The following is a 26,321-nucleotide window of genomic DNA, read 5'->3' as shown; positions in this document are numbered from 1 at the left end:
GGACAGGCGTGGACCCCGATGGATCGAAGCGAGGAGGAGGAGCGACGTCGCTTCCAGCGGTTCTGAGTGGCAGGTATTCGGGAGTTATTTTTTTTTTCTCTCCCTTTTTTTGCGAAACATTAAAACATGTCATCTCTTGTGCTGAGAGCTGAACGCGCTCCGGAGAAACTTCCAGCGCGAGAACGTCGATCGGACCCTGAAGTGTGTTTGTGGAGGATGGGATGAGCCGGAGGATATGTGATACATGCAGTTTTGGTTTAATTTGAAGGTCGAATCTTCGGTCCTCCTGTTCTTAGGTTAACTGCCGCATGACTGTATTGTATTCCAGCACTTAAAAAAAAAAAAAAAACAACAAACCCACTTTTTGTCCCTCCATACCCTCCTCCCACACTTCTCTGAGTGCTACCGTTTAGTGGCCTCCCCCCCCCCAGCTTATTGAATAATTTATCGGAAGTAATGGATTGGAAGAACGTGAGCAGGGGGGGTCAGTGCGCTGCCACGCTGTCTGACCTCCTCTGAGGACGGGCTAGACGCCTCTGGCCCTTCGGCTTCCCATCTGTCTGTCAGGGGCGGAAACTCAATTTCACCGATGGGTTCGGCCCCTCTCGTGCGGAGGACCACCCCCCACGACCTGCAGACTGAACGAATCATCCGTTTTTTTATACGATCGCAATAAAACGAAAGCGGGGGAAACGGAATGGGCGTTTGTTTATTTGTTGCCATTCTTTTTTTTTTTTAGAGATGCCTGCATGAGATTTGAATTAGTTTTAGAAGCTATTGTTATTGCTGAGGTATTTCCGTCACTGGCTGCAGTTTCTAGAGTGAAGATGAGAGAAAATAATTTTTTGATGTTTTGAAGTTTGGATGCGGAAGTGATTGTGTGTGTTGACATATGTGCGCGCACACACTGGCATTCATCTGTCCTCTATGTCGCCCTGGTCCCCGCAATACCATCATCAGGTGCACTTTTTGTACTCTTCATTCCAGGATTTGTAACGGTGGTGAAACCCCCCGCCCGCCCCTCGCCCCTCCCACCCCCTTGCCCCCCCCCCCCCTTCCATACGTTGCCTCCTTGTCCCGGGCTCTTTTGTTCCCCCCGCAGAGTTATGGAGGACTGGATCTCTCGCCCGCTCTTTGTCTCCGCATTTTCTCAAGTGTCCCCGCGCTCCACGGTCTATTTGTTATGTACCCTTAATTGGCGAACACAATGCCGCGACCCCGCGACCTCCCCTTTAACGGCTCGAGAATTAATAGCGCGTCCCCCTTTCACGCTAGGCCAGGGTTGTGAACGGCGAGAGGACATAAAGCACCGTCTCCATTCCGCTGTTTTCACTCGGCTGCAGTGCTCCGAACACGGGGGGTGGAAGAACGAAAAAAACTAGGCCCCAACCTCAGTGAAAAGCACCGTTGTGATGATGATGATGTAATGATGATGCAATGGTGATGCAATGATTGAGAGCGTACACCTGTATCAGTTGCTGAGCATCACATTTGCGTTTAAAGACGTGAAAAGATGACGAGAGCTCTTTACATATATATAAACTAATTCAACTTTTTTGAAAAGGAGGAAACTACTCAAGCTGCAATAATGAATTCAGTATTAGTATTAGCCAGTGTTATTCATGTTGTTTTAATTGTAACAGTTTTAGTAAGAGCAGTAGTAGAATTGGTAATAGGTTACAGTAGAAGTAGTAACTCGGACTAGCAGCAGTAACAGTGGCAGCAGTAGTATAGTAGTACAGTAGTATAGTAGTTCTACTATACCACTGCTGTGGCAATGCAATATGCTACTATAGAAGCAGTAGTAGAACAGTAGGCAGTATTATTGGTAGTGTCTGAGGTGGTAATAATAGAAGCAGCAACAGGTGCAGCAGCAAAAACAGCGGCAATAGTGATGCCAGTAGTAGTACAGTAGTACTACTATACCACTGCTGTGGCAATGCAGTATATTACTATAGAAGCAGTAGTAGCACAGTTGGAGTATTGTTGGTAGTGCGTGGTGTGGTAATGATAGAAGCAACGGCAGACGTAGCAGCAAAAACAGCGGTAATAGCGGTGGGAGTCGCTATGGTAACTGCGACAGGCAGCAGCGGCGGCGGCGGCGGTTGGCGGAGTTATCTCCTTTCTCTCCTGCCGTCTCCAGCTGGCGAAGCGAGGGTGTGGTTTTCGTCGCTTCTATTCACGAGCGCTTGTAAACAAAAAAAAAAAAAGGGCCTCGGGCCTGGTCGGTTGCCAGAGTCCTGGGGAACGGGACGAGCTTGGAAAGGAGGGGCTGGAGGGGGGGGGGGGTCGGGGGGGGCGAGAGGGAGAGAGTCGATGAGAGAGACCTGATGTGTCAAGAAGCACCTGAGAAGTTTGCTAAGCGTCTTTGTGAGTTATCATGCAAGCCCTACCACGTGAAAGGGTGTGGTTGTGCTGTTGCCAGGTTGATATGCTATAAATGCTGTTATAGTTCTCTTGGGTTCAGCGCAGACATAATGATGAACCAGCATAATGAGAGTTAGTAGCAGGGTATGCATCCATAAGAATAGACACATTCCAGAAAGGCCATACCTCCTATAATACTGATGTACAGGGCTAAGTGCTGTATGGTGTTTACCCTGTGAATATTTTTAGTTGGAATCATTTAACTGAAAATTTAATGTGCACTCAGAAAATCTATAGCTGGAGAGTTACCTGATGTGGCCTTGTGAAAGGTTTCAAGCGATATTTCACCCCAAAATGAGGCTGCCCCATTTCCTTTCTTACCTTTAACTTGATATCACGGTGTCAGCTTTCCAAGGTCTTTGATCCCATTTTTAGGGCGATATCCAAATGCCTGGAAATCATTGTGTAATCAGTGCAGCTGTCAAGCTTCTCAAGTCTTGCGGCTTACTAAGAGCTGGGGATGTGTGGGAAGACAGACCTTTTTCTTTCATTTGGATATTTGCCTGAAATTTCGGAGAGTGATATCTGGGATCAGAAGCCCCCGGAGGGCTACCATTGTCATGTCAAATGAATAACGTCAATGTATGAGAAGGAACTAGAAAGTTCTTTTTCAGGGTGACGCACCCCTTTAAGGAATCGACGCACAGCCGTAGGTCAGTGAGTTCGGGGGACCTCATTGGGCCGTGGTGCTGCGGCAGCGGGTAATGTCGGTTGACGGCAGTCCGTGGGTAGCTGCTGACGGCCTGTCGTCTCCTCTCCCCCCCGCAGGTGATCTACCGCGCCCTCTCCCCGTGGCACGCCCTGGACCCGTACGGCACGGCCGCCCAGCAGCAGCTGCGGGTCACCAGCCTGCGGGCGCGGCTCCTCCGACGCCAGGCCTGCCCGTGCCAGGCCAAGGACCCCGCCGCCAAGGCCCTGCCCACGGAGCACTACGCCATCTACGACTTCATCGCCAAGGGCAGCTGCTTCTGCAACGGGCACGCCGAGCACTGCGTGCCCGCTCAGGGGTACCAGCCAATGCGGGAGAGGACCAATCATGTGGTGAGTGGGGGGGGGGGGGGAAACTACATTACCCACAATTCTCTTTGTCCCTGCAAAAAAGTGAGAAGTGAGAGTAACATTTTTTTGTAAATTTGTGTGTGTGTGCGTGTATTTTTCTTTCTCATACCGCAATAGCTTATTTTTGGTACCGTCTGTTATGCCGACCAGACCTTCAAAACAAACCGACAGAAGCCACAATATGCAGTGTCCCTCCCCTCCCCCCCTGTCCCCCCCACGTCTCCAGTGCACCCCATGCCAGTAGCTAAAAGCCTGTGTGCCCAGCTGCAGCTGATAAAGGATGCACCTGCCTGCTGGGTAAACACTCGGCACCCACTGATGTTAAAGGACACCCTGACTCATAGACAGCGCTCTCACCCCTGATGTCTAGGAGTCTATTCTCTGCTGTCCTCTCGTCTGTCCTGACGTCCCTGGCCCTTTGAGCTTCTTTGATAACCCGGCTTCTCCTTCCCGCCTTGTGTCACAGCCCAAGGGCCTGCTTTAGACCGGCACCCTGGTTCTGTGACTGACAGGAAACCTGCACTGCTGAGCTTATGGTGACCTAACTGTAGTACGTCCTCAAAGGGCAGCAGTGTTTGTACGGGTGTGTGTGTGTGTGTGTATGTGTGTTTGTTTTGTAATGGGATCACACAATGCTCAGTATTCATTAACTTTGATGCCATTTTATAGGATTGGAACCATCCCTCGCTAAAGCCAGTTTGGAACCTTTTCTAGGCGTGGCTTTTCAAATTTAGTTTCCAAAAAAAAAAAAAAATCCATTCCCTGGAAAATGAAAAATGAAAAAATGTATGATAAGTATAAAATCAGAGCAGCTGTTGCTAGCATTATGCAACTCAACCCAGGCCATTGCTTGATTTTGATAGAAAGATTTGCGTGGGAATTTTATTAAATGGACCTTGACCAGAGTAATCACCCTGAGCTCCGGGTAGACGCCACGGTCTGATGACAGCACCTCTATATACTATAAAGTAATTATTAAAAGTACTATAAAAGGACTATGAAGTAATTATTCCACATGTACTGTCCATGTGATTCATTACACTTTCAATTATAATTGCAGATCTAACCCTAGATTATGAAAAACCGAAACCAAAGGCAGTTCAGTATTGTATGGTACTTACAAAACACTTACCGATGTTGCATTAGCAATATTGAAATGTATGAAATATTCAGCTTTAAAAATCTGCAAGCAGCAGATTCTGGAATATTTTATTTGAGACTTAGAAAGGGATCTCTGTAAATATCTGTGTACTTTTTAAGGAGCCCCTCCAAATAAGTTATATTTGTCTAAACACAGCACAACTTCGTTAAAGAATATAAGTCTGGGGAGACATAAATCTAAAACTGCAAGTCTTCTGCTAGAATTTGGAAGACTTGTGTCCAATGTTCATTCAGCAAAAACAACGTTTTCCCCCTTCAGAGTTTATGGTTCGGCTTAGTTATGAACATGCATAACTTCAGCCTTATCTGGCTGCTTCCCCATCGTGATTTAGGGGTTTCTGTCTGGTATTCTACTCCTTGAAGGACCCATTCATCAAGAGAGCCGACAAACGATTGTAGCACCGAACCTGTCCTCAGGTTGACTTCTCTTCGGGTCCCTCTTTCAGTTTGGGTTGACCATTGTCAGGTCACACAGGTCAAAGGGAAATTTCAGCTAAAAATAACAAATTGCATTTTTGAACTCAGTGTACTGAAATCCCCTCCCCCCGGGTAAATTTTCCTATCAAAGTCTGAGTGGTTTGAGGAACAATATCCAAAGAATGAACCAACTGTGTTTAACTCAAACACAAAGTACTCAATCAATGTTTGATTACACAGTTCTATAACCCTGTCTCTGACATGACCAGCCCCAGATAGAGTCCCGGGGCTGGATTTTACAGTTGGTTTTTTGAAAACAGGACATCAGCGCTCTTTTGAATCACGCCAGCAAATGTAAGATGCCATTGGAAACCCCGCCGATTGTGTAAACTTTGCCGTTGTAGATAAACGGTTGCCGTTTTTAGATCAGATATAAAGTGCTCATTTGGGGGAGTGTGTTTTGGGGGGGGATGGGGGGACAGGGAGGGTGGGTGGTGCTGAATGAATGTGTTACGTATCTTTAGAATGTACATGCCTCCAGCATTCTTAACTCCTGAGCTTCAGCGCCTATCGGCTCGATCGGGACGAACTGTCACGCCGGAGCCTTTGAATGGGATCGTTCATTTCCCCGCTATCGCCCCGGCGAAAAGAATGGAAAGTGATTCTCGTGCGTCCCCCAAACCCCCCCCCAACCCCCCCCCCCCAGACATCTGCTGATTGTGTTACATTTTCGCACTTCCCGTATGCGACCCAGAATCCAAGCCCACAAATGCCCCCCTTGTTTACAGTCAATAGCCTTTAATCTTGGCCCGGCATGAAGAGAAATGTCGGACGGGACGAAACAGGATCTGGAAGCTGGGGAGCGCCGCTCCTAGTCCTGAAAGGCGAGGCCTAGACCTGAGTCTCTTTTTTACCTGTGGAAAAAAATTTCAATTTCAGATCAAGAGGCTGCTTTCACAAATTAAGCCACTATCCCTTAATCATTAAATTATGAATTGCCACACTTTGATACACAATTTGATAGTGCAGAGTAAAATGCACAGTGTTAATTCAACTCTAACAGAGTTCACGTGAGTCCACTCTGGCCGTAGTGGTCTCATACAGACTTTTTAAGAGCTTATGTGGGTCCTGCTTTTGTCGACCACGTGTACGTGTGTTTTCACTGAAAAAAAAAAAAAAACGGACCGGTGAAAATTCTTCGCTTAAATTATGGCCCACTTGTGTTTCTGGCAGCTGCTCCACACCACTGCCCCACTGACTCACACCACATGCCCCGTGATTTGCTGTCCTAATAACGTGCTGCCTGCGCACGGAGTGCCGGGGTGAAACCCGAGCGGTGCAGTCTGCGCGCCGAGCGGTAATTCACGGTGGCAGACTGTCTGCGTTTTCACGCTAAATATCACAGCCGCTCCGCTCGTGCGTGTCCGGGTCGGTGCGTTCGTGCGCGAGGCAGTCGAGCCGTCCTCAGGCACTGTAATTAGCTCCGTCTTGTCTCAATATAAAGTGGTGGCGTATGTTTAAATGGCACCTCTGCTCATTGCAATGATCACGTTGGAGGTTTATAATTAACGGGAATTAAAAGTAGGTGTATGAAAACGGTCGTTACCTGGAGATGCGGCAGGTTATATAGGCAGTTTCCCTAGCAAGACCGGAGTGTGTTTTTCTTGTTCTTGTTTTTGTTTTTGTTTTTTTTTGTTTTTTTCCCACCCCAGATAGAGATACCTGTGAAACCCAAACAAAGCTTGCACGTCAGAGATGTGGGGGAGAGATTTGAGGTTTCTACTACTGAACTGGGGGGAGGGTTGCTGTTTAGGCTTGACAGTTGCGTGTAGCAAAAATAAGTGTTTCAAAATAAATAATATAATTTACTCATAAAGCCATGTGTAAATACCAAAAATAATACCAAATTAATTTACTCAGAAAGCCCTCTTTTTATCTTGTTTAGTCCTTGCTTTATTTATAATGGGCTATTGCTGACCAGAGCAAACTGTTTTGCTTTTAAAATTACTTCAGAATTTCATATTTAAACCAGATTGCATATTGTTACATAACAGTAGTGTTACCAAAATAATTATGTTTAAGGCCACTGTGTTGAATAATGCAGTCCATTGGACATATTATTCCTGCTTTGCCACTGTGGGTTTCTCAGGTCACGTGTCTGGGGTATTTTCTCTTGACAGGAGAGCCCATTTCTGCAGTGTTGCCCAGGAGGACGGAGACATGCAAAGCCATTTTTTACAGGTTTCCTAACCACTTGTGCCTGACCTTTGACCTTAACGCCCCAAACAACTGTTTACATTCTGTTAATGACGGACACACTCAGCACGTCTTTACGAGGCTCCAGAGAACTGACTGAATTAACTGCAGAGACACCTCCCCTTGCACCACCACCACCACCACCAACCAACCCCTGCCAGTCTGCACCCGGCCCCGGCAGCATTGCAAGCAATTAGAAAATGAGACGTGAAAATTCGGCCAAAATTATAATTAAGGGACTTAAATTTTTCCCACCGAGGCGACACGTGTATAGAGGCGGGCTGTTTACAGTCATACCGTCGCTCGCGTGCTCACGCACACGCACACGCACACGCTGTCAGCTATTTGCTTGTTTTGGAGCTCGCCGCGCGGCCCTGTTTGTCAGGGAAGCTGGCGGGAGAGACGCCCATCCTCTTGATGCCAGGATTTTCCTTCCCCCCCCCCCCCCCCCCACTCCCGCCATCCCCCCACCCCCCGGCCCCCAGTCCCAGTCCCTTGCCACCAGCCCCCGGCCTCTCTTGCCCCTGTTTATCAGGCGGCCCAGCCTGTTTCATCTGAAAGGTCCCGTCAAAACATTGCTGGGTGCTAATCTGCACGCCCCCCCCCAACCCCCCCCCAGACCACATACTCAGACACACACACAGTGCAGAAACTTCCGGACTTGTAAGAATGTCTGTATATCAGCAGCGGTCTCTCCGGACCATGCAAAAGGGCAGCAGGAACAGGAAGGCGGGGGGGGGGGGAGTGTTTTGGGGGGCTGGGGGGGGCGGGGGGATCGAGGAGCTAAGCACGCCCCTCTCGTCCCATGTCACACTGGTAAACACGTGAAATCAGGTTTTGGACGGCGACCGTCTGCCGTCGCCGTGCGAGGGGGGCTGTCCCACTCTCCCTGGGCCTTTCCACCAATCGCTTCGCTCCGCTCGCTTGCGGCCTCTCGCTCGCGCTTCACAGCTTCGGCTGTTTGGTCCGAGGAGGGTTTCCGTGAGGTTGTCTCAGTTCCTGCGTCCTGCTGTGTGACATGTTGCTATTTGTAATAACAGTTTTATGGCCCAGAGACACGCATTAATGTGTGAGCTTAGGTGTGAAAGGTCAGTGGTACCTGTTAATGGAAAGAATTACAATACTTATCACACATTGAAACTGCTTTATTTAATAAATCTACAACTCTTATTTAATAAATCTACAACTCTTTGCTTCCTCTTATCCTGACCTTGAGGCCCAACTGACTCCCCTCCACCTATGGTCCTACTCCACCTTACCTTAAGTGGGCTCCACCGATGATCCTGACTGCTTTGACGAAGGACTTCGGTTTCACAGCGATACTTTGGGTCACTTTGGGTGGTTTTTTTTCTGCGTGTGTTTTATAACCATTTCGGCGTTCACTCGGGGCGCAGTGGAGAGAGGTGATAGGTCATAGGGCTGCTCCTGGAGAAGCACGTTTCCGTGGCTGAGAAACGCCCTGGTCACTCTGCAGCAGCTCGATCAAAAACCCACGTCCACATCAGCTCTTTGTGGATAAGACTGGACACCCCTTGCTCTATAAGGCCCGGAGAGTCGGCCCCCCCGCAGGCCCCCCGTTTCTGCTCCTCCACTCCGTGTGTGTCTGTGTTTAATGCGCAGAACAGACCGGTGCGGTGCAGCTGTGTGTGGAGCTCAGAGGTGGTCTGTGGCCCGCGCCAGGGCGGACACGGGAGGAAACAGACCTCCATCTGTCTGTTTTCCACGGCTGGGAGTCAGATTAGAACCTCCCCTTGTCACGGCCTCTCCTCCTTGACATGTGTGTGGAACCACATGGGGGCTCTGATACATCTGCATCTAAATTTAGAAGTGCCCCCCCCCCACCCCACCCCACCCCCCTTTTTTTGGGTAACTGCTCCGTCTCACCTGGCTGGTCAGGCCTAACTAGGCTTGAGGGACACACTCTGTGGAGGTCATCCGCTGGACAGAGAACCCCCCCTCTCTCCCCCCACCCCCTCTCCCTCCCCCCTCCTCCTCTCGTTCCCATGGGTCCCGTACATGTTCCAGCGCTGGTCTTCTGGAATGTTCTCTGGACCGCGCTCTGGGAGTCCTCTGGGAGGGGGGGGGGGGGTCCTGTGCAGCTGAGGGCTGGAAGTTACAGTAGCACACGCATTAGAGGACAGGCCTCGCCTCCAGAGGGGCTTCGTGGGGAACGACCATTTGTTTTTTATTTTTGGTTTTTAACAGAACCGCAGCGTACAAATCGGGCTGTTGGTTGAGGAATTAGAGGCGATTCTTACCCCCCGTGAAAGGGTATCGCTGGGGGAATACTGTAATTGCCGTCTGCAGTCAGGGATGCGAGTGGAGAAAACCTGCTGTAGCTGTCGGGTGGCCTTTTTGTGTATCGAACTGCAGTCCCATCCATTTCGACATGGAACACTATAGGACGAATAATACCACAGCGGAATGGCATGCCACCTGTCATGCATAAAACATTGGGATATGTGTTCAGTCAACCTTGGCCTCGACATGCATGTAATTGTAAACATTACACTTTTTCTTCACAAACTCAGTTTGTTTGAGATACTTTTACTGATTGTCGAACTCAACAATATGCCAAACTTTATTTCTGAAGGAAGAATTCCTGCCTTTCATTAGTCAGAATTAGTCGAAGTTAAGGAAAAGTTTTTCCTTTTTTGGAATTTTCCGTTATATAAATGTCTCATAACTCAGCAACTTACACAATTTCTTCAAATCCCAATGGGTCCAAATCTTATTGTTGTGTTAGTAAATACAAAAATAAACAGTTTTTTTACTGTTTAACTTTCCATATACGGGACATTTTTTCGTGACGCTGCTGATATGTGACTCACGGGCCTGAAAGGTTTTACCCCCTCCCAACCCCCCCTCCCCCACGAATATGTAATTAAACTAAAGCAGAAAAACAGTTTTTGAGAGCATGGTATTATAAAATTGTGTGTGTGAAAGTGTTGCCAATTAGTGTTGCCCTAATTTGTGTTTGCTTTTCGTAAATTGTATGTGTTGCCTGTGGCCTGTGTTGTGTTGTGTGTGCCTGTGTTTGTGTTTGTGTTTGTGTGTGCCTGTGTTTGTGTTTGTGAACGTGTGCTGTGTGTGCCTGTGTTTGTGTTTGTGTGTTCCTGTGTTTGTGTTTGTGTTTGTGTTTGTGTTTGTGTGTGCCTGTGTTTGTGTTTGTGTTTGTGTTTGTGAACGTGTTTGTGTTTGTGTTTGTGAACGTGTTTGTGTGTGTGCCTGTGTTTGTGTTTGTGTTTGTGTACTGTTTGTGCCTGTGTTTGTGTTTGTGTGCTGTGTGTGCCTGTGCCTGTGTTTGTGTTTGTGCCTGTGTTTGTGTTTGTGTTTGTGAACGTGTTCGTCCATAATCGGGTGTGCTCAGGCGTGATCCGAAGGACACCCCCGCAGCGGCGTGTGATTTTTTTCTTTTCCAGGCCTAATTCGAACCCGGCCTTTATCGAAACGCATGCTCGTTTCCAGCGATTACGCCGAACAGCCGATCTGATTAAGTAATTAACGGATCTGAATTGAACGACAAGCGGGGGTGGGGGGGGGGGAGGCGACCCCACGGCTCTCTGGCCCCGGGGGCCTGGTGCCCTGCCTCGGGCAAATCCGCGAGGGTCTTTTTCCGAATTGTTCGCGCTGGCGACAGAAATTCTGGGCGATGGCGTCATCTGGAGGGATCGGGGGCCTGCTGATCCCCTCCGTTCCCCCCTCAGTACCCCCTGTCCCACAGGTTGAGTGTTAAATGAGGGGTGCTGATGTGATATTGGCAGAGTGCGAGGACAGAGGGCCTGTGGTTAATGGCGGTTGGACGCTCCCTCTCTCTCTCTCTCTCTCTCTCTCTCTGGCAGGTCCATGGGAAGTGCGTCTGCAGGCACAACACGGCGGGGGAGCACTGTGAGCGCTGCGCCCCCCTCTACAACGACCAGCCCTGGCAGCCCGCCAACGGCCTCACGGGGGCGGCTACAACGTGAATGACCAGGAAGATGCAAATACACATCACATACACACACACACAACTATACAACACACTCACACACGCACGCCAGCTCATAACACAATATATACACTACACATCACACTACATATACAGTAACACACACATATACACACACACACACAGTCATACACTCATACACACATATACACACTCACACTCATACAGTAACACACACATATACACACACAAACACTCACACTCACACACACACATACACTCACTCACACACATACACTCACACACACTCATACACACATACACTCTGAACGCCAGCCTGACCGCGCCTTCGCTCTCGCTGCGTCTCCTTCCCAGAGTGCAAGTGCAACGGCCACGCCGAGAGCTGCCACTTCGACTGGGGGGCGTGGCTGGAGTCCGGGCAGCGCAGCGGCGGCGTGTGCGACGACTGCCAGCACAACACCGAGGGGCGGCACTGCCAGAGCTGCAAGAGCGGGTTCTACCGGGACCCGCTGCGGCCCGCCTCCGCGCCCGACTCCTGCAAACGTAAGACCGCCGCGCTCGCCACGGCACGACGCCTTCCGTCCCCACGCCCTCCGCGTCGCGTTCGCTCGACCTACGCGCATTCCGACACGTGGCCACCGAAAACCAGCGGCGAAGGCCTTCCCTCGTCCGCCAGGCAGAACCCTCGCGGCGTTGGCGGGCTTCTGCTGGCGAAGCTCCTGGGCTGCCGAAGGCTCCTCGCGCTGGAGATCCCCCCCGGCTGAGAGGCTTCCTCCGCCTCGGCCTGGGGGGGTCTGAGATCCTAGAGAACGGTTACTTCCTCCGACCGCGGAAAACAGGCCTTTAGGAAGTTCACTTGCCGGTTGGGCTGCACGAATATATTAGTTTATTCCCATTACATTACATTACATTTATTTGGCAGATGCTTTTTATCCAAAGGGACGCACAGTAAGTGCATAAATTCCCCCCGGGGTCTGGGACCGGCCCAGGTGCACAGGATTGCTTTTCCCACAAACTTTGCAAGGTTTCTAACAACACAGCTTTCCCCATTCAAGACTACATTTATTTTTGGTGCTGGCAGGTTTTTCTTTCACTCGTCACTTTGAGTCCCTGCTGGATACAGCTGATTTTTACTACAGGTTTTATGGTCAGAACGATTATGATCTGGAGATCAGCGTGTCTCAGGATGAATATTAATGCCTTCTGAAGAGGGAATGGAAGTCCCTCTGGGAGGAGGGGCTTGGAAACAGTCTGCGTTTACTTTGCAGAAGCATTTTTTTCTTGGCGGAAATATTAATCCTAGATTTCCTTTTGGAAAAGAGCTTTTAAATGAAATATACACGTTTCTTGTGCGAATATTTCATTGCTTTAGCCATGATTCACTTGAATCCTTGGGCTACTTCACTTACATCTCTGAAAACTACTGTTTTAGGTCATCAGTAGCATTTGTTAATGGACCACTTATCATTTTAATTGTAAAAATAAGCTTTGTGTTTTGAGTGAGACAGTGCACTGTAATGGTTAGAGGCCCGGGCTTGTGAGGGTTGTGTTCTCGGTTGAGTTTCTTAATTTCCACAGTCTGCTCTGACATAATTCTGTAAGCGATACTTCAGCCAGGAAGTCATGGTCTAAAATGCCACCCGTTTTTTTTTTTTCCCCAGAACTCTCATTCTTATATCTCTTACAGGGAACACCGCTTAACCTCTGGGAGGGAAAATGTTTAGTTTTTTTTCCTCATGACTAGCATATGATTGCATATCTGATTGGGGTTATGTTTAGGGTTAGGATTAGGGTTAGTGTTAGGGTTAGGGTTATGGTTAGGATCAGGATAATGGTTAGGATTAGGATCAGGGTTAGGCGTAGGTTGGGGTTAGGGTTAGAGTTGGGGTTAGGGTTGGGGTTAGCGTTAGGGTTGGGGTAAGTTTTAGGGTTAGTGTTAGAGTTGGGGTTAGTGTTAGGGTTAGTTTTAGGGTTGGGGTTGGGGTTGAGGTTAGGGTTAGGGTTAGGGTTAGGGTTTTATTTTGCATTCACAGTGAAGTAGAGTCAGAAGGTGTTTGGAATGAGGAGCGTGGCAGACGCGCCACCCTCCCGGTGGAATGCTGGGCGCGGGCGTCGCAGGCCGCGGCTTGCCCTCTGATGGGCACCTGGCCGCGGGTGCCAGGCGGCGAAATGCCAGGGCCTGGAAGAACAACAAAAACACCAAAAAAAAAAAAAACAGGAAAAGAGGGTCGCGGCACAATCGCCGCTGATTCACGGGCGCCACGCAGTGCCCCCCACCGCCCCCCCGCCCCCGCGCCCCGCACCCCCCCCCGCGTCTCACGGCCTGAAAATAGCCAGCCGATTAATCACCAGTGAACTGCCTCAGACATGAGTCAACAACAGCCAGCCTTGCCCGTAGCCCCGTACCACCTTCTCCAGGAATATTAGGCTCTTATCTCCTCCTTCTCTCTCTCTCTCTCTCTCTCTTTGAGGCAAATGCCAGGGTTTGCCACCGGTGCCAGGCATCTGGTTTCCATTTCATATGCAGTAAATATGACCGGCGTTTGTTTACCCGGGGAATCTGTTTACAGGGGGGGCCTTGTCGTTTAACTGCTCCCTTGAAAAGGAAAAATGGCTGTTCTTGTTGTTGCTGCCAGGAAATGGCCTGCCAACTGGAAAGTGGAGCATAAGGGAGCATAACTTAGTGGCTGACTGGTCTGCATACATAAAGAATTTTCCTCCCAGCGTAGCGTAGCGTAGATGTGTTTGTTTCTCAGTGCAGAGAGCTGCCGGGTCACTGTGGATCATATGGAACGTCTGGATGTGACTGTTCTAGAACCCGAGAATTTTATAGCATTATGAGGACCTATGCAATCTGAAATTTGTTACAGGCTGTGTGAACAGGTTCATAGGACCTGTTGCGCTTACACTTTCAGTCAGCTCTTGAGAATCCGTTATCCTTCTGGAAGTAAAGGTCTACCAGATCCAGTCTGAAATGCTCGGTTGAGTAAGATGCCTCAATAATTTTTTTCGATCGGGCGACCTAGCGTCTGTGTTGCAGACCGAAATGGCCTGTAAACTAGCCCTTTGCATTCCGCTGCTTTTCATGCTAATTGTCTCGTCACAGCTCTTCAAAAGCTTTGTCTCTCGAGGCATGTGCCAGCTCCGACAGGAAACTTGGACCGGGTTGCCGATTCTCTTTTCCCTCGCGTCGATCTCTGCCAGCTCTACCCCGGGAAAAAAAAAAAAAAAGCGCTGCCGCGTCTTCTCATTCAGCCGGTCGCGCGGTAACTCAGAACCCTTTGTCGCCGCGAGCGTCTACGTGCTCGCCGCCGAGGCCGCGCCAAGCCGCAGGTTCGAAAAGGAAAACCATAACGAGCCGGGCGTGTGCTGGCCACCGCCCTCATTGTCTGAGATGGATATGCAGTCCTTTTTTTTTTTTTTTTTTTTTGCAGAGTTGGCGGATTTCTGAATGAAGCTGAGCGCGCCTGCCTGTGTGATGGTCCTGTGTGCACTTAGGCGCAGCGCATACACACATGCAAAAGGAGGCCATCTGTTCAAAGCTCAGTTTAGCTGAAGGAAAATGATTTGAGAGGCGGAGGAACGTCTCATTAACATTAACTCTGAGACTAGACATTAATGCCATTCTGCCTTTAACCGGAAAGCCTTTTCCACCGCAAGATGGGAGGCTGAATTCGTTTGGGCCTGTAAATATCTCCAGAAACGTAGCCTGAGATTTAATTAAAAAAAAAAAAAATGTTTTCTGGTGTAACTGTGGTAGACGCTGCATACCACATCCATACCAGCTCAGATAAAAAAAGGGGTCGATAAGTCTTATCTCCACCAAGGAACAAAGTGTGGAGCGTGTAGCTGCGAAATGCAGTGCCTTGTGTCCCGGGCTCTGCCACTATTATTCCAGGAGCAAAGGTTTATTTATCCTTACACACGCTTAACGGCGGTGATTACGCAAGACCCGAACGTGGAGAGAGAGAGCCCCAGCCCGTTACATAATGCCCCGCCGACCCGCCCAGGCGTCGGAGCCGCATTTGCAACACTGCCGCAGCGTTGCCACGACGATTATTTTTTTTGTAATATATTTTTTGTCCGGGGCAGTAATTATCCTGTGTGAATGGGAGGGAAAGAACCAACCCGAGCGGGCCCATAACCAGGATGATTAATAGCCCGCACAACAGAGATAGCGCTGCTCTTTTTCATCTCTCGCACAAATAACTCAGGAAGGTCTTACAGGTCTCCATTAGCAAAAATGTTTGTGAATGATTTGGGGTCTCCTCCTCTATGCTGGCTCAGAAATTTGCTGCGGGGGCTTTTTGGGGATGTGTTCTTGGGCTGAAAAACGAGCAGTTTAGGAAAAGTGATTACTTTCACAGCATACCGGTCGTAAGTGACGTTATGTATTGCTAAACTGATGTGCCAGCTATTCCTCTGAAGTATTGGGGCGGGGGAAAGAGGTGCTTTCTTGAAGGATCACAGTTTCGAAATCTGGGACATAATAGCCTACAATGGAGGAATTTCTCGTAGTGGCACTAAGTCCATTTTTACCATTCCTGGGTTGTTTTTCTGCAGGTATTTTGAAGCCCTTGAAAGAACACACACTTAAAACTGTTATGGCGTAAAATGAAAGGTAGAGAAAGACATTACTCAGCGCCTGAATCTATCAAATGGTGAAACTGAGTGAAAATGACAGTGCCGGGGAGGGGAGGGGGGTTGAATTACTATTTGTTTTTTCGGCGGGCGTGTTCTGTGGTTGAGCGCATGCTGTGATCCCGTCCCACATCAGGAGAGGCCCGTAAAAGCCGTCGTTCTCGGGGCAGAGCCGCGGGCCTCCGACAGACACACAAACAGGTCGGTCTCTGACGCTTCACGTCACTGATACAGGAGCGGGAGACCGAGGTAGAGAGACAGAGAGAGAGCGAGAGTGAGTTGTCAGTGTCTGCCATCTCCCCAGAACAACTCCGAACACAGTCCTCACCTTGCAAGGGCGGGAGTTCTGGAGTTCCTCAGAAATGCTAGATGGTTGGAGATACGTTGATTATGATGTCACAATGGCAGCCGGGAGCATTCTGACTAGAGATAATTTGCCACTGGAGGAGATGATGCATTCTGCATTCCTTCCTGGCCCAGCTAGGAAGGTCCATTCACTTCAGTTTTTAAAAGAACAGTTTCAGTTTTAGGAGTTTTCATGCTGTGTGTTTATTTTGTTTGTGATGCTAGCAGAGGAGAGAGTACCGGAGGCGCATGATGGATGAAAGATTAATAACAACTGTATAAAAGTGTGGACCACTTTGAAAGCATTTCTCTTGATATTCCATCACTGCATCTGCAGTCTCTATAACTATATTTTAGTTCTTGCTTAAATCACCCCTGTGGTAAATTACCTATGTATGTCTGCCATGCTTATATCCCAAACCAAAGTTCATTGTGCAGAATAACAGAAAAAGGGCTGTTTTCCCCACGTGTACAGAGACTCCAGTGCAGTGCAAGTGCTGAATGATTAGCCAAACACGTGTCTAGTAGCTGAACCACAAGATTTATTGTCTCCAGATTGTTATTGTTGCTATAGACGCCTGTTAGGGTTTGACATAATAAATAAGAGTTCAAGTCTTTTCTTTTGTGTGAAGTGTCAGAATTCACAGTGTTTGTTGTACTGTGTTGATATAGTAACCCAAGCCTGCAGTGGAAGACCCTTAATGCGTCTCCAGATTGAGACACATCTCCTGAGGCAAACTACTGTTTACCCACCTTCAAATCTCCAAAAATCACAGCTCTGTCTTCTTCATCTCCAAGCACTTATCCGTATTACAGGTGGAGGGAAGGAGATCAATTAGTCTTCAGAGAAGTCTTCCATCTTTAATGTCTGTGCCGATTATGGAAAATGAATATCGCTCTGGCGGTAGCTGCTTATCTCGCGCTTGTTAAGTTTTCTGGGTCTGCTTTAAAGAGCCAGACGGTGAACCACAATTTGGCCTCTTAATAAGCAGCAACAAATCAGCCTGATATCTCCTGTTGCATCTCGCGCCGAGAGATAAAGGCCAGAAAGCAAAATGTCACCGGGACGAGTTCACAGAAGCTGCGGTCTGGCTGTGATGTGATTTACTGTGCGCAGAAGGCCCGCGAGCGGCCGTTACGTGACACAGAAAAATGTGCCCCCCCCCCTGTGTGTCCTGTGTGTAGATAAGGTCAGGGTGGCTGCTGCGCGCTTCACAAACAGTAACCAACTTTGTTTTCGGCTCCTTGTTTCCGAAGGGAGCAAGCTGGGGGGGGGGGGTGAACATATGTGTGCTTACCGCTTATCGCTATGGCGACGAGGGCCTATTTGTGCTATTTCAAACAGTCGCTCTTACTAGAGCTGTTGGCCTGGGGTGCTCGCGCTGGACAGCTCGCTATCAGCAGGTAGGTTCACTTGGAAAGGAGTCTGTGTGGGTGATCCCAATACTCGAGCCAGATAAAAGGACCTATTGTGCTCCCCGGAGGGATGAATCATAAAAGAAAGCGAAGCCAAAATGTACTCCACTGTAACAGGCAAAGTCCTTCAAGTAGGTTTATCTTTTTTTGTTATCACTTAATTAGTTTCTCTTTGAGGAGCAGAATACAGACTGTGTGAGGCTGAGTCTACCCCGCCCCCTACCCCCCCCCCTCCCCCCCCGGCAGAGGGGGCGTGCCTAGACTGATGCCGATGGGTCTGGAGTCGGGTACAGTCATGTGGTCTCTTTCTTGTCCCCCCCTCCTTCCCCCTCACCCCTCCTCCTCAAAGTGTGCCTGTGAAGGGGAGCAGTCACGGCTTTGGGACACATGACCCAAGATATTTGAAGTCGTACGCAGTTGTAAAAACGCAGCGATTGCAGCTGTTAAGTGAGGTTTGTGTGCAGTTTTCTGAGGCAGGGGTGAAGTTCTCTACCTGGGTCTCTACGGTATACACAGAGCTGAGCTTACACTGGATGATGGAATTTGTGAACAAATGAAAACTAATGGAGTGTGAATTCTCTGTTGGGTAATTGTGCTCCTTCAGTGAGTGTGGGTTGAATTTGTAGAGTAGAGGAAAGCAGTTCGGCTGTTGTGTAACATTACCCCTCCCCCCCCCAGCATGTGCCTGCCACCCGGTGGGCTCTGTGCCCTTCCACCTGAGCGGAGACTCCCTCTGTGACCCCAGCAACGGGGACTGCGTCTGCAAGCCGGGCGTGGGTGGCCCGCACTGCGACAGGTGCATGGTGGGATACTGGGGGTTCCAGGACTACGGCTGCAGACCCTGTGACTGTGCGGGTGACTGCGACCCCTTTACTGGAGACTGCATGTCTGGGTGAGTAGCACACACACGCCTGCTGACACACACACACACACACACACACACACGCACACATGCACACTGGTGTACACACACACACACACACTGGCGCACACACACGCACACACACACTCTCAGTCTCTCTCTTTCTCTATTAATTATTTTAATTCAGTATTTGCTGTAACACATTTTTGTCTGATAATATGACCGCAGTCATGAGACTAGAAACTAGAACCAGGACATAAATAGCAACATAGAGAAGAATGAAACATGGATGTATTAATCAGTTACCTGCAGACATTTAGAGACTGTTGGTGGTCAGGAGGTTAATGGTTGAATATGGTGGCCATGGGTGGGGCCTTCTTTTAAATTCATGCAAAACAAACAACGCTTTCGACGTTCTGACGAAGACCTTCCAGGTCAATACGCTGTTTGGTTTGGCATGAATGAAAAGAATCTGAGCCTGTTTCTGTTTGCAGTGTCTCTATTTGAGATTTTGATGCCAAGGGGTTTTTTTCTCCACCACCAGACAAGAGGACAGATGTGCACGTGTCACTATCTTTAGAACTAGTTATGGCCAGCTATGGCTTGCCACTAGATATAATGCCTGAGGAAGGGATGTGCAGACCTTACTATTTGCTCATTTAGGGTGGTCCGGTAGTGTAGTGTGAATTCAGCTGGTGACCTCCTGTCTGCAGGAGGCTAAGCTACAGGTACCGTTGCTGGTTCGCATGGGCTCATTGCACATAGAAACCTTTCTTCACTGTGCAACACAGAAACCATCAAAAATCAGTTTACTGTGGCTGTGCAGTGGCCCTAGACCAGTGGGCTTTGGGTGCAAATTCACTGTGGGATAACGTGACTGTAGTCTTCACATAAAGCACTAGGATGACTAGCTAGACCCGCGCTGTATGAGGAGCGTGCCTGATGTTAATTGCTAATATTACTGTTCTGCAGCTCAGACCTGGAGCTCTACCACAGGGGAGACTACCCCTCGGCGCACAACGACAGCGAGCACGGGTCCATCTTCAGGGTGGACGAGCTGTTCTCCGCCCTCCATTACTCAGGTGAGCGGCCACCTGGCCAGGTCACATTGGGGTCACTGGGGGGTCATTACAATCAAGCCACAGCTGCTCCGGCCTCGGTGGAGCTACGGCTGGGCTGGTTCCACTTTAACAGAACCCGGCGTCACGCTCGGACACACGGGCCAGAGAAAATCGCTGACCGTGCGGTTATCCTAAAGGGATGTGTACCTGATATACGGACACACACACACACACACACACACAGAGGGAAGTACAGGCAGCCATCAAGCGGTCCCCGCAGTGTGTGTCTTGGTTCATTTGCGGCCCCCCCCTCTGACCAGCTTCAAGGATGATTTAGTAACATGCAGCTGAACCCTAGTGGGGTTCAAAAAAACTCCAGGTCAGCCCCCCCCCCCCCCGCGGCTACATTCTGGCCTCCTGGGTGGTTATGAGCCACGATGATTAATCTTTAACCTTTCGTAAGCCGCTGGTAACACAGCCAGGCGGTTATCGCTACACTGCTGTCTGCGGGGGGTGCTGAGAGGAACTCGTTCCCCCGCGCTCTGATGTTCATAAAACCGGAGGCTCGGGTTGTGTTTTGAGGGAAACCCAGAAGGGGGGGAGGGGGCGGGGGGACAGGGGGGGGGTGAGCACCCGCTGGCTTCTGAAATCGTCCGTGCGACGGTGCTCTGAAGTTCAGGGCCCCGACGGCTGTTTGTGCTGTGTTGTCTATCCCAGTGCACATTAATCATTCACTGTGTTTTTAACTTGCCTTTCTTTTAACGTCTTCTTTTCTTCTAAAGGATTTTTCCTTTTGTAATTTCACATTACAGTCAACGGAAACCTTAGCAGACTCAGTAGTTAGTTGGGAAATTGGTTAAATCAGACATTAAAAGCACACGTTTTAACCTCCTGTTTGCCGAGGGTAATCCATATAGTATTGCGCAGCGAGTCAGTTTTGTCAGTTTGGACTGATTTGTCAGTTGGAACCCCCCCCCCCGTTACAGGCAGTTATGCAGCCCCCTGCAGAGCGGCTGGCTCTTACGGCATCAGAATGCCATGCCAGACCAGAGGGTGTGTTTCCACACCAAAAAATCCCTCGTCTCTGTGGGGTCCTCAGAACGACGGGTGGTGTGAACTCCCGAGCCCCCCGCCCCCCTCCCCCCGCGCCCCCCCGCGCCCCCTCCCTGCGGCATGCAGTTGAGCGCATGCCGTTCCGAGACCCCTGATCCCGTTTCTGTTTCCTCCGCAGAGAAGTGTGAATGCAAGGAGCACGTCCTGGGAAGCCCCAAGCTCTTCTGCAGCATGAAGTACGCCTACGGTGAGCACCACGCCCCCCGAGCAGGCCCAACACAATGGGCCTCATTCACCAAAAACGCCCGTACGATCACATTCCATCGTAAACCGCGTTTATAAGAACGTTTACAAGAACATTTCGGCGTTCATCGTTTTTTTTTTTCTTATCTGTGTTTGTTCCTGGCCGTTTCCTTATGCGAATCACATGAACAGGATTGCGCATGTAATTTACAAACTGCCAGTATTCATCGCCTCATACATCTGGGATATGCAGAAAAACAACGGTCTGCACATGTGTAATGAATCTCTCAGGAACAGAAGTAAGAATAATTTAAGAAAAGTTTTGTGAATGAGGCCCAACGACATAGAAAACTGTGAAATCCTTTTATTCTCTGAGCCATTTTAGTTGCTTGTATGGCACAGAAGGATGAGAAGATTATTGGTCCAGTTCTCAATTCAATAGCTTCAATATTGCAGTGAAAGAACCCGATCGAAAAAAAAAAATCTGTGGCTGAATCGAGTCTGTGGATTGCCTGTTAGGTCCAGTGATGTTTTGTGGGTCTTACAAGGCTGAGCCATGCAGTGCCAACCTGCGAGCCTTGCCAAGGAGTCGCAACCTTGCAAGAGACATTAGTCGAGGAAGCCAAATTCCCTATCTAACTCTAATCTCCCAATAACAAGTCAGGAACTGTTATTCAACAGATAAGGGCTCGGCTAGCGCAAGACATTCCCATGCCGTTGACTCAAGGCAGTAGCGTCATGGCAACACTGGTTTTAACTCCGCGTTCCGACGTCGGGAGTATGCACGGAGGACTCGGGCTGCGGGTAAACTTTTCCACCCACCTCGTAATTGCTCCAACGTTCTCCTTCTAAACTCGCCCTTCGTTGCTCGGCTAATTGTTTGCTCGTTCACTCAACTGCGGCCGCAGGGACAAAACGAATAATAGCAGAACTGTGTTTTAGGGATTCATCTCTAGCCCGTTTTTTTAATGGTGCTCATCCTTGGCGGCTGTTTTCCTAAGAAGATTTGATGCAGATTTAAGGGATCGTCGGAGACCCAGAAAAGGATTTTGGGCTTTAAGTATAAAAAAAAATAAAAAAAGGTTGTTGGCATCTTAAGGGTCTCGTTTTAACCGCCTGCATTTGCAAACTTGAAGGAAGCCAGCGGCCCTTAGGCAAGCAGCTTGCGGATTTATCTGTGCAAGTATTTCCAATCCAAGATTTGCAAAAAGGAAGAATGTTTTTTTGGCAGGAAACAGATGCAGGCTTGGATTTAGGAAACGCTGAAGTGCATGCAAATGCCGGTTGGTTGGTTATGCGATGGCTATCTCTTCAAGGTTGCAGAACACATCCCACAGCTATTGGTGCTTGTGCAGATAAGTCGGAATCGCAAGACAGAAAGGTGATATCAGTTAAATTTATCTTGGTGATCTTGCTGTGAGGGGCCTGTTAAATAGGTGACTCACAATGCCTTGCTGCCCTGTGTGTTTACATATGTCCCCACATGATATTTCTCCTCTCAGAAAATAGAATAGCTTCTTTAATGGAATATTGTTTTTTTGATGATCTGACCATGGGTTGTCAAACTGAGCTTTGTACCAAGTCCCATTGTGGATATACTAGGTGCCTCAAGACTTTCAAAGAAGCATGCATACATCAAGCTTCTAGTTCAAGTTTAGGCGTCTCATTCCACTGTTTAGACAAGCTAGTTTAATTAAAGCGGAAGCGAGTCACTTCTACAAATCGCACTGGACTGTATTTTGGTACCAGAAGCAGGTTCGCCTGGGGCTACTGTCCCACAATGCCCCTGGTGTAATGAACCTCTTCTCTCAGAGAGACTTGGACTCCGGCCATGTCACCTAGCCCAGGACAGTTTGGATGAGCACCATGCAGTCGGGGAGGTGAGTGTCTGGGAGAACAGACAAAAGCTCAGACAGGCTATTCAGCGGGCCAGGGAACAATAAAACAATGTCCTGGCGCAATAAACACGAAGAGTGAGGCAGCAGGTCGCCTGTGAACTTAACCCCTTAGTGCACATGTCCGCCACTGTCAGGAGTCAGGCCCTTTACAGAGAGCGGACTCTGAGCTCTGGATCTAGGGGCAACATAGCTCAGGAGGTAAGAGCGGTTGTCTGGAAGTTGGAGGGTTGCCGGTTCGATCCCCTGCCCTGGGCGTTGTCGAAGTCCCTGAGCAAGACACCTAACCCCTATTTGCTCCCAACAAGCTGATTGGTACCTTGCATGGCAGCCTTTCACCGTTGGTGGGTGAATGAGAGGCATCAATTGTAACGTGCTTTGGATAAAAGCACTACATAAATGCAGTCCATTTAACATTTACCATTTGGATTGCAGACTGGAATGCAGGCCTTCCTAAGCACTTGTACTTTTCACTCGTGGTCTGGATTCGCTTCCAGCCTGGGACCGGAGAGAGCGCATCTGAAAGAGCGCTGTTTCTAGACCCTCTCTTGGATGTCCCGTCTCTCTGACGCCATCTTTGTTGCTGCAGTGCTGAAGGTGAAGGTCCTGTCGGCCCACGACAAGGGCTCCCACGCCGAGGTGGACGTGAAGGTGAGGAAGGTGCTCAGCCAGAACACCAAGGTGAAGATCCAACGGGGAAGAGTCATCCTGTACCCGGAGTCCTGGACTGCACGAGGCTGCACCTGCCCCATCCTCAATCCAGGTACAGGCGGCCAATCACATTGTGCCTTCCGAGTAGGGGCAGCCAATCCGATTGCGCCATCCAGGTATGGGCAGCCAATCATATTGCGCCATCCAGGTATGGGCAGCCAATCAGATTGCGCCATCCACATACCCATCAGGTCAAAGAGGATGAGCTACAGCTGTGCATGAATCCTAAATGTGCTCATTGGATTAACTATGGATCATTACCTGGTTAAAGATTATCAGGCACTGTCGTAGCCCTGGGGTCTGTCTCACATGAGCTTAAGTGTGGATCAGGAGCTGTGTGGGGAAGTCCATGTATCCCACAATGCCGTTCTTTCTGAACGTTGACGTTTCTCTGAACTGAAGCACCACTGAAGCAGTTTCTTTTTGTTTGTTCTTCTCGCCCCCAGGAGTGGAGTACCTGGTGGCCGGGCACGAGGACCGCAGGAAGGGCCGCTTGGTGGTCAACATGAAGAGCTTCGTCAAGCCCTGGAGGGCCAGCCTGGGACGCAAGGCTGTGCAGTTCCTCAAGGCGGACTGCAAGTGGTAGAGCTGGCGGGGGAGAGGCTGGGGCAGAGAGAGAGAGAGAGAGAGAGAGCACGAGAGAGTGAGAGAGAGCGAGAGAGAGAGAGGCGAGAATGAAGAGACTGCCATCATTTTTGTTTCTGTGCACTGAGGAGGAGGAGGAGGAGGAGCAGGGAGGGGTGGAAGAGGCGTTGGTGTGAAAAGGTGCAGGGGTTACCTGCGCCCAGCCTGCTCCTCAAGAGCCCTGACTGGAAAAAAAAAAGTGCGGGAAAACAGGAAGCGCCGAGCCGAACGTCGCTGGCACTCGGTGGGCTCTGGATTCCGCGACGGCTTGACACTTCTGAGTGACGCTTTGGTCTAGGCCCCCCCGACGCTAGCCGTGTCTCCTCACGGACCACGCCCACGTTCTCTGCTCCCGGACTCTTGTTAGCTTCGGCCTGGCCTTCACCGCCAGCCACGGACGCAGCAGCCCTCTCTGAAGCACTTTACGCACGAGCGAGCGAGCGAGCGAAGCCGTTTTTTTTTACCCTGGACTCGGATGGAGAATGGACAGACAGACGGGTGGATGGATGGACGGACGGACGGACGGACAGACGGCAGATTTTCCTCACCTGCGTGTGAGGATGACGGCAGGCTCCCTCCGCGAGTTCCTCCTGGAAGATTAGAGCGCTTCGGCCCCCGAGTAGCACGTCATCGGGTCACCTTTGCCCTGACATGTGACCCGTGAATGCGCCGGGGATTTCACATGTTGCTGACGAACACAGGTGGACGTGAAAGTTAAACGTTGTGTTACTTTGTGAGTTCTTTCGGTGGAAAGGTGAACCATTTGTCTACATACTTATTACTCAGCCTTCTACTTGGCTTCATGGCTGGATGCAGACAGGCAGGCAGACAAACGGACACACACACACACACACACACACGGGCACACACCACACACACACACACGCACACACACGCACTCACACACACTGCACTCAGAAGATGTCAGAGTCCAGAATGATGGATTGAGACTGATGTTGATATTTTTCAGGTTACAAAGCCATAAATGCCATGGGTAATCAATGGTGATACTAGCTATGATGTGTATTAGCAATGCAAAAAGACAGAAAAGGCAAGCCACGGCATTATAAAAATGCAATATAATATAATATCCCAAATGTCTAGTGTTGTGTGCACTTATTGGAGGTCTGTTGGGCTTGGACAGACCGGTATCTGGTGTTCTTAACTTTTTTATTTGTTCCTGTACAGTATATATTAATGATGATAATAAAGACATAAGATTGATTTCATTTTCCATTTAGGTTTCTGCAGATGAACATCTGGACTTGGTAATATGCACATTATCTCCACACAGTCTGATCCAGTTCAACCATTGGTCTGTTTTTTTTAAATGACTTCAAGTATTGTTCTCTGAAAAAAAAATAAAGCCCACAAGTATGAGTTGTTGGTTGTACATACCAAGCATTTGCCAGGTATGTCTAATTTCCCTGGTATGTCCACCCAAACGCTTAACCTGTATTTAACCTGTATTTAATTTTCAGATATTCGGTTCCTCGGGGAACTAAAAAGCTATATCAAACTACAGTTAGATGTGTCAAAATATGTAATAAAGATATCAATCCTTTTTCAGTGAACAATTATAATTGATGGCCTTTAAGCTGTAAACATTTAGAAACAGTATACTCGCGTAATTCTAAGCTGTTATACTGCCAATAAAGACTCTAACCTCAGTGCTGTGTTTGCACGTTTTTATACCTTTCGCCCAAATGACACACCCTGACCACAACTCAGAAATCACAATGAAGCGGAAGGATTTTTGCTTTGACCACTGAGAAAATATGTCTGAACGCCGGGAGTATTATAGCCAGAGGACTAATTGAACATGAGAGATGGCTGTCGTGTGAAAGCGTGACGCACAGGACAGTTTAGGGCAAAGGCTCCCCCAGCCAATATGGCAAGAATGTCAACACCAGATAGGTGCTGATGGAAAGAGCCAAACTGCTGATGGATGTCTAAAATAAAAGCCCCCGTCCCGGAGTCACCGGGGGAATTCCACGTGGGATCGCCCTGAATGACAAACGCGCTGTGGGTTCCAAACGGGAGAAAATTCACGAGACGGACCGTTAAAATACGGATGTGTGCGCTTCTCTGACTGATATAAGGAGCACCACTGGGAAAAAACTAAAGGAATAAAAAATTTCTCACAATCTGTTATTTAACAGATGGGAGACAAAAATGAGTAGTGAGTAGTAGTACAAAAA

General features: G+C 49.1%; 1 protein-coding gene across 1 annotated transcript in view; it reads left to right on the top strand.

The window, feature by feature from the left end:
* ntn4 (netrin 4) overlaps positions 1-25,790 on the top strand; it is a 30,968-nt gene extending 5,178 nt beyond the window's left edge. The window contains exons 3-10 of the mRNA XM_064342544.1: positions 3,196-3,468; positions 11,163-11,284; positions 11,619-11,812; positions 18,350-18,563; positions 19,506-19,615; positions 20,826-20,894; positions 23,375-23,548; positions 23,943-25,790. Of these exons, the coding sequence (XP_064198614.1) occupies positions 3,196-3,468; positions 11,163-11,284; positions 11,619-11,812; positions 18,350-18,563; positions 19,506-19,615; positions 20,826-20,894; positions 23,375-23,548; positions 23,943-24,082 (1,296 nt within the window). The 3' untranslated portion in view covers positions 24,083-25,790. The remainder of the gene's footprint in view (positions 1-3,195; positions 3,469-11,162; positions 11,285-11,618; positions 11,813-18,349; positions 18,564-19,505; positions 19,616-20,825; positions 20,895-23,374; positions 23,549-23,942) is intronic.
* The last annotated feature ends 531 nt before the right edge of the window (positions 25,791-26,321 follow it).

This window comes from Anguilla rostrata, chromosome 7 (assembly GCF_018555375.3).
Source record: "Anguilla rostrata isolate EN2019 chromosome 7, ASM1855537v3, whole genome shotgun sequence".
Classification (NCBI taxonomy): Eukaryota; Metazoa; Chordata; class Actinopteri; order Anguilliformes; family Anguillidae; genus Anguilla; species Anguilla rostrata.
The sequence above is the reverse complement of the archived record's forward strand: the minus strand, read 5'-3'. Positions and strand labels throughout refer to the sequence as shown.